The 11,692-nt window shown below is 29.7% G+C and overlaps 1 protein-coding gene across 1 annotated transcript; it reads right to left on the bottom strand.

Moving 5' to 3' along the window:
* Window positions 1-471: 471 nt before the first annotated feature.
* LOC148234722 (uncharacterized) lies at window positions 472-7,253 on the bottom strand. The gene is made up of 7 exons (XM_088187238.1): window positions 6,243-7,253; window positions 6,051-6,180; window positions 4,173-4,338; window positions 3,927-4,107; window positions 3,214-3,861; window positions 1,560-1,677; window positions 472-1,494 (listed from the first exon to the last, which is right to left on the bottom strand). Exons 1-7 carry the CDS (start codon window positions 7,139-7,141, stop codon window positions 1,231-1,233), a joined length of 2,406 nt encoding a protein of 801 aa, XP_088043364.1. The 5' UTR covers window positions 7,142-7,253; the 3' UTR covers window positions 472-1,230.
* Between the last annotated feature and the right edge of the window lie 4,439 nt (window positions 7,254-11,692).

Below are 11,692 nucleotides of genomic sequence, written 5' to 3'. Positions count from 1 at the left end.
TTTTTTAATATCAATCAACAGATGTCTCTAATACTAAAAAATATATATTTTAAATGGTTTGAGAATGCACTATATAATTTAACATATACATGTATCGGCTTTATTTTCTATTAATCGATTTATTATTTAAGCAATTTGCGATAAATGTAAAATTCACAATAAATACCAATATAAACTAAAAATCATAAAATATGTAAATACATACTATACTTATAAATTTTAGAGAAAATCTTTTTGCATTTTCTCTCAAAAATATACAAAAAAATAGAAGGAATATTTTTTAGCTATTATAGAATTTGTCTTAATGACTGGAAGAAATTATTTTTTTAAGCTTACTTCAATGTTGCATGTAAAAAGTAGTATATACTAAATAGTTTTTCTGAAATCGAAAATTAAAAAAATAGATACCCAAAACTACTTATTTTCATAAAATACACAATTTCCATGTCGGTAGAATAAAAAGGCGTTATACAAATTATAAAATTTATTATTAAAAATAAAATGTATATTCACAAAAATGGACGGGATATTACATTTTTATAAAATTAAAAAGATATAAACAACTACAAACTATAATATTTGATATAAAAGATGAGATTCAATTTATAAAATATAAAATGTATATTCACAAAAATGAACAGAATATTATATTTGGATAATATAAATATTAATAACTTTAAAAACAAATAATATCAGTTCACAATATCCAGAGTCTAAATAGTTAATATTTTATACAATTGCTTCAAATAAAGCATTCATTAAAATAAACATGGATGGAATATTAATTTTTTATAATATTAAAAAACAGAACATTATATTTTTATAAATATAAACAAACAAATATCAGGTGATAATACTCAGAGTCAATCTATACTCGATGATATTCGATTATATCAGAGGGTAATTACGGCTAAACTAATACTAAATACATATATCGTATATTAAAAGGCACATTATACACAAAGGCAACACAATCACTATATCATAAAATTGTGCATTGACTTAATGATTAATTTGTACAATAAATTGATACTATAACAAGGACGGAATGATTTATGAGTCTGCAAAAAAGTAATCTTAAAAATTTGAGTTACGGCAACAGTATTTTTATCGTTTAAAAACAATCTATAAATACATATGGAATGATTTCATACATGTTATTGACTGTAAAAGTGCAAGACCCGAAGATAAACCTCGATTGTTCTAAAATTGCATTCACGTAAACAACTTTTATCTGAAATGTTTATAAGCGATTATGACGGACATTAAGAAGATAATTGTAATTAAACTTCCTTGAACTGTGTGAGCTCCTGCGTATCGACATGTAAACATGTCGTAGCGCGTCTCTTTGTCTTGAACGATATTCGTAAACTCGGCTTCGACCAGCTGTCCGTCGTAATACGTAATAAGATCTTCGAATGGATATTCGTAGCCTTGTAAGCATTCACATTTATAACCACCCGTTTCGAAACCTCTTCCCAGAATTGGAACACACTAAAAATAAATTACAATATATTATATTATGCATAATAAGAATTTAAATAAATGATTAAACTTACATATGAAGTTCTCTTATCGCATTTATGAGTGCCTTTGAAAGCGTTTGGTATATAATATTTATCGGGACATTGATTGATATCCAATTGAAGTAAATCCATAGTCACAGCAATAACACCCCTACAAAAAATATTAAAATTAATTAAATAAAAGTTTTTTTTACTTGTACAATATTTGCTACAAGAACAAAATAAATCGATTTATATGTTAACCCTATGGAGTCCTTTGTCCATGTAGACAATGGACTCCATAGGGTTAACATATAATAACATAAATATTTAATATTGGACATTGTTATTTAGTGACAGCTCCTATGTCTATAGCAACTGGACATTTTTTTTTCAAGTGATTTAAAATTATATCTTAAAATTAATAATATTATAAATAAAACATTTTTTAAATATTTAATTTATTATGTAAATATCTCTATATAATATAATAAAAGAAAAAAATATTAACTTTTATAATCTAAAAAGATTATTATTTCTAGGTTTCTTGAATTATCAATTAAATTCCATTCAATTATACAAATTAAATTTCAATAAAAAAAAATTAGTAGTCTAGTAAAAAATAAATAAATTATTATAATTAAAAAAATATATTTTATAATTTTTAAATTAATATAATATTATTTATATTAGAAATATATAATTTAACTACTACAGTTAATTCTGCCAAAATAAATCTATTTTATATAAATAACCTAGAAATATATAATAAAGAAGAAATAGTTTTTACTTTTTATTATATGTAATGATCATTCAATTATTTATTACTATTAAAAAATTTGTTCATAGCTTTGTCATACTTGACTATAAAAATGATAAAATGACAAAAAAAAAAAGATGCTAATATTATCAAAAACCTCACTATTAATGTGATCATAGAAAATTCCAATTACACCCTAAAAATCAATAGACATTAATCACTATAACTGAAACTTCTATAACCCTTTGTTACCACTAAAAACTAAATATTTTACTTAAATAATATATATTGTGTTATCCCAAAAATATCTTTATTAGGATTATTGATGGCCATTAAAAAGCGACCACAATGGTTTTGTTTAAAGAGGGCACCCGGGAGGCATACTTGTGCTTAATTAGAGGCAGAGTTTAACAATACGGCCCAATTGGTATAAATAAGCATTTGTCCAAGCTTCTGTAAGAGAACGTATGAAAGAGGTGACATTTGCTCACTCAAGGAAGTGTAAAACAGAAAGCAGGGATTCGCACAATATCAGCTCTTCAATCTACAACTACTACTCTACCACTTGGAAACGTCAGTCTGCTACATATTTTTAGAGCAACTTAAGACTTTTTCGCATTCGACACCGCCGCCCGATACTGACACTTGAATAGTGATATAAATAATAACTTGTACAATAAAAATATATATAAAACCGTACTTCTGGCATCTCATTAGCTTATGGTTCAACTACTCTAAAATTATTTTTTTCTACTCTAAAAATTCACATTAATACTATAGAGCACAAAACTCAGCTTTAAATCTACTGTGCGTTATAATAAATCAGTATGTTATCAAAGCAAGTATTGGAGAACGAATAAAATCAACAATATCTACTCCAAAAGCAGAGTATTCCTGTTAAAGTAAAAGGTGAAGAGAGTGTTATAATATAAACAAAATTATACTAACTTGAACTCCAACTTTGCCTTGATACTATCCCAACCGAAGAACGGTACAGCATATGTAATGACCCATCTCTTGACCTTTCCTTCGCAGTCAAAGTAGGGTGAAGTCCAATGTCCGTGTTCCAAATTGGCCGCTTGATAATAGTTAGGATAATGTTCGTATTTCTTCGAAAATTCCCCAGTTTCGTTATGCCTGATCTTGATCTTCATATTGAACTTTTCCAAAGCATCGAAGTTGGTTGACCATCTCTGCTTCAAGAACTGGAACCAAGGCTTATTCGTGTACAGTTCTTCGGTCGAATTCAACCTGGCTACGTCTTCCAGCTTAAACTTCCTCGTGTTCAATTGCGTTTTATAAGCGTACGGCGCGAAGAACGATCTGTTCGTGAACTTGTTTCTGTCCCAATACATTCCAGCCGACCAGATTCTAGTGTCGCCGAGGATCAAAGCCAAAGTCTCACCCATCATCTGATCTTCAGTCAGCGGCTTATCTGCCACTCTCTTTCCGGAATATACTTCTTGAGGATCAGACACTTGCAAGAAGGCGCTGATAAAGTTCGCCAATCGAACGGCCATCTTAGCTTGATTTCCAAACTGATCTTCGGCACCGAAACTTATATCACCATGCAGAATTAAATCTTGAGGATTGTATCTAAAAAATAAATTATGACATTAAAATACTGTGACTCAAACCGCTTTTTTTAGGATTATACGTACTTAGTGCAGTTGAAAGATTGCACTCCGTGAATGAAACGCATCACTTCGTCAACATTCATTCTGTCAGTGTGCAAAGAACCGGGTCCGGACGATACGTTTTTGTATTCGTAAAACTGTTCCAAGTATAAGGCTCTTATGAACGGGTGGGCCTTCTCCCATTGCACCGGCACTTTTTGAACCCCTAGAATTAATTTATTGAATTATTATTGCGACTCAAATGTACTTTTTTTTGGCGGTAAAGCTCACATCCGATCTTCAGGCAATCGAAATTGTTGTAGTATTGCTCGTCAGTGGCTCTCTCGACTATCTCTCCGAGATAAGGTCTTCTAACTACATTCGGAAGTCGCCACCCAGGTTTACATCGACATTGGTATCCGCCTCTTCTGAATCCCCATCCGTGTAACGGTTCACACTGAAAATTAAATATAAAATTAAACACAGTTCTACAAGGAAGTTCACTATGTCCAACTTTATAGATATGAATGCGTTAAAAAAGTGATTGTGGCAATGTTTATTCATAAATATTTGCGGTTTGCTACCTACTACTTTTAATCGTTCATTGATCAGAAAGCTAACAGCTTCTTTTATGGTAATTTTTTTTGTCGCTATGATACAACTCAATTCTACGCATGATTTTTTAACCCTTTGGTTGCCAAAATCCAATATTTGGACTTTTGCTACTATTTGAGAAGCGCTAGATCTGAAGAGAGAATCAGATACATTTTTAATTGACTAATAATATTAAATTTAATGGACTTTTAATATATTTATTCCAATTTCAAATCATTATGATGATTGTGCTTGTTTTCATTGTTTTTCTAAGATTATTTGAGTGTAAAATTTGAATGTATTTATACTTTATATATGTGTTTAACATTTTTTTAGTGCCTCGTTTGAATGGTTATGAAACATAATTAAAATTATTTTAGACATTTTAGTGAAATTCAATTTATTGTAAATATTTTTAAAATGTGTGTTTTTTTATTTAAAACTATGAAACTTTAAACAAATTAACTAGCTATAATTTATATTTAATTATATATGAAATTTTTACATTTCCCAGAAAATAATTTCTTATTTAAATTAAGCAATCTTTTTATTACTTAAGTCCGGTAATTATTGAAACGTATCAATTAGCAATGGTGTAATATTTAGATGGCATAGTTTCCTGGGGTGAAAAGGTTCAGGATATTTTTAATTCCAATAATAATATACACTTCCGGAATTCTTGAATTTAATAAATTGCTATGCTATCAATAAATTGAAAGGATTCCAGAAGACATAGCAGATTGAAATGTTTAGATCTTCATGTCATGAAAAACAATTTATATACAGAACTTGTAAAAAAACTGTGTTAAATATAAGTATCTAATCAGAAATAAAAATGAAAATTATTCAAGCAAAAGACTTGGAACAATTAACAGATAAGTCGATGAAAAATATAAAACTGGTTGTGTATTTAATGACATAATTATGTATGTCCTTAAGCCTTTGTAGTCCAAAGTTTTTTTAATAAATTTTGCATTAAGTTCAAGCCATTTTGAACAAATATATTTAATTAAATAATTTAATGATCATTAAATATAATAAAAAAAAACTATTTATTCTATATTATATATAAAAATGAGTGGACTGTGCACGAGGTCGCACCGGCGTTGCAAGCCCGCCAAAGTACGCCAAGAGAATGTGTACGTTATATGTTAGTAAATTATAAAAATAGCAGTGATTCTCAACGTTTTATTGCATTGATTTATTTTACTACTTTTTTGTATTAGTATTTTAACACTTTTCTATTATTAAATTTCAATAACTTATTTTACATTTTTTTTATATATTATTTGACTTTTGTGGATTTTTTTATATCAATTCAGAGGCTCTCAATATTATTTATAAAATTAATATAAAATATTTTTGTTATGTTTATTTAATTCGTACTCTTTAATTTATTGCTATTATTTTCTATAGAAATCATTTAAATTAAATCAAATTTATATGTAAATACATAACTATCTGGGTTACCAAAAAACAGTGAAAGATCGATACCGCTCAAAGGGTTAATAGTTGTATGTTTTTGTAACTGTAATTTGTTGCGAGGATCAAAGGAACAAGAAGAATCTATCTTACCTCAGTAGTCTCTTTTTTACATCGCGCAGTGTCCACAAAGCGATTGGGCCCGTTATTCCCCTCCCCTTCCGGACACTGATTTATATCAATCCTCTCTAAATCCAGTTCAAGGACAGCAATAGCAGTATATCTAGAAATAGAACATGATTAATACAATATAAAAATGTTATCAATCGTAATAAAAATACTCACGTCGGATATTCTATATGTCTAAACTGAGTGTGTCTCGGAAATATATCAGCGATCGGCACGACGGCGCTCACCAGCCATTTATTAGACCGTCCGCAATCGAAATACGGCCTCGTCCATTTCACAGGACCGGGGAATTCATCAGCCCCGGGAGGACCGTGAAACGTAAACGTCTCGTTGGTATTATTCGCATATCTAATTTCAACTTGATACGTTGTCTTAGTATCGTGTCTTCTTTCGACGTTATCGGGCAACCATTGCTTGTACCATTCGTTAATCTTGTAATAATCGGAAGTATAATCCTCGGACAGCCGCTGAGCCGGAAACGCTCCCAAATCGTGAACTTCGAACAGATTCAAAGTGGATATTTTAGTCAAATGGATGGGATCGTTAAAATCGTCGACTCTGTAAGCCCTGGGTGCGAATCTAGGCATAGTCTTATTGAAAAAACCTCTGTACGACGAAGTGTAAGACATATTCGGAGCGAAATATATAGCCGAAGCGTTGACTTGAGGGTTGGAAGAGACGTCAGCTACCGAAGATAAGAAATAATACATCATTCCGGGATCGTAGGTGTCGTTGATGGCCGGTCTGATGAATCTCGATTGTAATATGTAGCTCCAATAGAAAGAGCGACTCAGCGCTAAGTTGTGTAGATACAAAAGAGCCGTCCTGTTGGGAAACACAGGATTGATGTTGACGTCCTTAATGTCCGGAACGTGCGATACCGTATCTAATGGCAGATACAAGTCGCCGAGGTGCATTATGGGGCAGTTGTCGGCTGTGACTCGATTCATCCTGACTTGGACTTCGTCGAAGGCGTCGCGCGTTTGCCATTCGTACTGAGCGTAAATAACCACAAACATGAAGCACAAGGGGAACAGAGCCTTGTGGGCCTCCATTGCTTCGCCGATGAATCAAACGGTCAACTCAAATCTTCATTTCACTCGAAAATCGTCGATGCGGTTACGCCCAATAATGACAGCGCCCGGCACGCCCAGCAGTTGTTGACTCGTCGTTTTGGCAGTAACGCGATAGTATTCGACCATGCGCGAATTTATTTATTTTCATTACATAGCTTCAATATATAAATATAAATAAAAAAAAATTTATGAGAAAAATGCATTAAAATAATAAATTTATTATAAATCATATAAATAAATAATTTTCAATTAGTATCCTGATTTTTTATATATCTTATTTAGTGATATTTCTTACATAAAATAAACAGTTAAAATTATAATTTGCAGCGAATCGGTTTTGTGTTCGTTGTTCAGTTTCTCGTCTACGACGATTGGCTTGAAAAATAACTCTACTAAAACGTCAAATTTCAATTGTTTTCCTATAAAAATCATGAATCCGTAATCTTTTTAAAAAAGTAAAGTTTTTTTTACTTCTCTCTCTCTCTTTCTTCACTCAATTTAAGTATCCCTAATTTATCAAAGACGTAATTTTGGGGGGACAGGTAAAAGCATTTCCCCCCCTTAAATTTGGTCAAAAAGACATGTTATTTAAGGAAATACTATGAAAAATAAAACACCAATTAACCAATTTTTGCCCCTCCCCCTCCCTTCCTACCCTTGTAAAAAAGCTGAAATGACGTCTCTGTAATTGATGCTCTAAATTTTTTGGCCGCGTTAAATACAATTCCATATAAGTAATGGGTATGTAACATATAACAGATACGTTATTTAAGGGGGATGGTTGAATAATTTGCCTCCCTTTGAATTTGGCAAGAAAAATGCATGTCATTTAATGAAATATTATGAATCTCAAAAAAATCGAAATATTAAAAAAACGACTACTGACTTCCTACTTTTGCCCTAACACTAAAAAAACTAAAATTACGTCCCTGATTCTAAACCATAACTTCTCGAGCTATCCAGAAAATATGTCATTTCAGTGAAACCATATCGGAATACATTTTCAGCGGTAGATATATATTTAATATATTTTAATATATTTATATGATTTTACATTTTCTATATGTACTTAATAGTACATACATTTACATACTTATCATTATCTATTTACACGCGATGTTATAGTGAATGTGTATTTTTCAGTGAAGTTATATTTTTACTAGTGAAGTTCAAATACATCTTCACCAGTAGATATATTATATATGTCTACTTACAAAAGTATAGTATAATTGATCAAAAGGTAATTTCAAAAATTTTATCCAAAGGCCATCTTAAATTTTTTTGATGTGAAATCGCTACGGTAGCTAAAAAAAACTTCTTTAAAAATAAAAGCATTTGTAGATATATAAAAATTCAATATTTTTCAAAACATTGTTGGTGCTTCCAATACTAGCCCTACCATTAATTTATCATAACTGTAAAGAGCACGCGAGCAAATTCCCGTCTTTTGTATCGCAGAATGTTTTTTACAATTTACACCGTATGTTCGACACATATTATTACTTTTAAGAAAAAATCTTTAGATGTAAATTGACTTATTCATTACATTTTAATATTTAGCAGAATACGTTTATGTATAAGAAACTCATTTTTTAATTCAATAAAAACAGCGCCACGTACTAATGTTATACCTATGGTAAAGTTACCAGACGACCTTTTTAGAGAAGAATTGTCCTCAATTTTTTTCGTCTTTTTTGTTTCTTCTTTTGTCTTTCTTTACCATTCTTGACCGAAAAATTCCAAAATCCCGTAACAATTTCTTCTCAAAAAAAAAATTCAGAGATGGTCCTCGAAAAAAATTTTCAAAGTGTCCTTTTTTAGCTCCAGCAAAAAATTTTCCTTAAATAAAATTTTCGTGATAATTTTTTAGAGCATAGGGCGCTAAATTGTCACTCATTATTGACATGTATTTAATAACATAATAATTCAATTTATTTCGTCTTTGATAAGCATTTTATCGATAAAATTAAGTTAATAATTCCGTTACCAGTGTTGCCATGAACGTGTAACGCGTTGAATGACGGACTGATGAACCGGACTGACAGATATTTAAATATTTTGATAATTTTCGTCAATCTGCGGACTGACAACAGACTGATCGTGTAATGCATTCCATCAGTCTGATCTATCAGTCACCGCTCGGACAGCGATAGAGGTATGCGCCAAGAACACTAACTACGCAGCCGTTTAAGGCAGAGAAAGATTTTTTATTTACATTAGAATTATTGCCTATTCTCTAGGATAAAACCCATAAGAATTATGTAAATAAGTATAAGAGAAATGAAGCTTTGGAAAGGTTGTTAATAATTTATAAAAAAAATATAATATTACTGGCCACCAATTACTGGCCACCATCGACGATATTAAAAAACATAAACACATTAAGATCAGATTACCGCCGAGAATTAAAAAAATAATAACGTCTCGAAGATCAGGGGCCGGGGCAGATGATTTTTATACTCCGTAAAGTAGGAACTTTCAATATCTTCGTTTTTTGGACAAATTCGAGCGAAACCGAGTATGTTATATTCAAATAAAAACGCTTAAAATATTTAATTCATTTATTAAAACAAATACAACATAACGTAATAAATGAATACAGTCAAATATTTATTATTAATTCTTGCGAATATCCAATATACCTTCGTTATTGAAATAGTGACAAAATTTTTCTCTTATCATTTTTGTATCGTTTGGTGAATTTCGAGTGCTAATGGGCTTCAAATCAAGTAATTAATTTCCATCTTGTTTTGCGATTTTCCAATTCGATGCCAAATAAAGCCGTGGTTGGGTTTTAACCAAATAATTATGTAAGTAACAGCACGTCGCTTTATTTTTTTCCACGGAAAACGTATCACCCGAAAGCGTTCTCAAGAAGACTGATGCACAACGTTTATACTCATTTATAAATATAATTGAACTTTTCTCTTAAGCATTTGTCGAATAATGAATATGTATTTTTAAAAACGTGTAATGCAATTATAAGATAAATACAATTAGACCTGTATTTATTGAGTAAGTAATTTTGTTTGCTTTTGGTCAATGATTTAATTAAATGATCAGTAGTATTAATAAATGGTCAGTAATGATATTAAAATTTGACCCAATGTTGATATTTGAATATGTAATGATAATATATTATATGTTATTAGTAAAGCGACTCCCATAAATGATAACACATGTTTAGGGGGGCGGGGGTAAAAATTCACAAAAACTTGTGACATCATTTATGGAAGCCGCTAATTTGGAAAAAAAATATTAAATAGGAGTTTTAGAAAAATACAAAAACAAATTAAAAATTAACAAGAAATAACTGCATAAAATATAACATATATAAAACTGTTTTAATAATTGATATAACCTTGCTTGATTTTGGTGATTAATTTAACTAAGCGGTCTAGATTTTTTTTATAGTAGATTTTCCGGGTTTTTTTTTTATTAAATGCTAGTAAAGTTTTAATTGAAAATAGTTATTTTAATAGAAAACAATAATATGCGCTGCTAAATATTATAAGTTATAAAATCGAAATTCAATTGGCCACCTAAGTTTTTCTGACCATTAAACTAAAAGTTATTAACTGGCATATTTATAAAATTATTGAATGTTAAATTTCAAGATTACTGACTATATTATTCTTTAAAACAAACCTTTTTTTATAACTATTAATTTGATCTGTAATTTTGCTACGTGTTGAAAAAAATTCTTGATTGTAACTTTATCTTATACTTCGATACCAACTTCGACTCCAACTCCAATTGTAACAATTTTATATCATTTATACAGTCGCAATTAAAAGTACAATTTTTAAAAACACGAAATTAAAAAAAAAATGATTTAAAACTGCTGAACCATGTCGTTTGGTAAAATATGGTACAAATTTAAAATAACAAAAAAGGAGTCGCATTCGGTCTACTTTTGTCGATTCTGACTACGCCAAAAATGTCATAAATCTACAAATCTATTGTCCTGTTTGTGATTTTATTTAAAAACGTTGAAAACAGTTATTTATGCTTGATTAGCAGTTATTTTGACAATAAACTGCTAGTTTTATTATTCTTTAAATATCAATATATTAAAATATTTATGAGAATCTTGAATACATTTTTTTACATATTGTTATTTAGGCGGCTTACATCAATTATGTTAGTTTTTTTTTGGTGGGATTCTTTTTGTTAAAATTTTTCAATAATTTCGTTTTTTATTTACAATAACTTTATTTCTTAAAAAGTTTTTAAACTCAACACTTTTTTTGACAAAATTCTTGATATTCATTCTTAAAAATTCCATAGAGCGCAATATTTAGCAAAAACAAAATCGGCAATATATAAAATCAAAATTATTGAAAAAACTCAACTGAAATAGCTGATGAACATAATATGTATAAAAGTTATTTATAATCAAGCGTTAAAAAATCAGTTTTTGAAAACGATTAGTCTTAACAAAAACTTAAAAAATAAAAAGTGATATTTATAAAACTAGACAAAAGTTTAGCATACAACTAAAATAAAGTATCGTGGCAAAAAGTTCAA

The sequence above is a fragment of the Plectrocnemia conspersa genome, unplaced genomic scaffold (assembly GCF_051122295.1).
Source record: "Plectrocnemia conspersa isolate PC_06_02 unplaced genomic scaffold, ASM5112229v1 ptg000005l, whole genome shotgun sequence".
Taxonomy (NCBI): domain Eukaryota; kingdom Metazoa; phylum Arthropoda; class Insecta; order Trichoptera; family Polycentropodidae; genus Plectrocnemia; species Plectrocnemia conspersa.
This window is presented reverse-complemented; position numbering and strand designations above follow the sequence as displayed.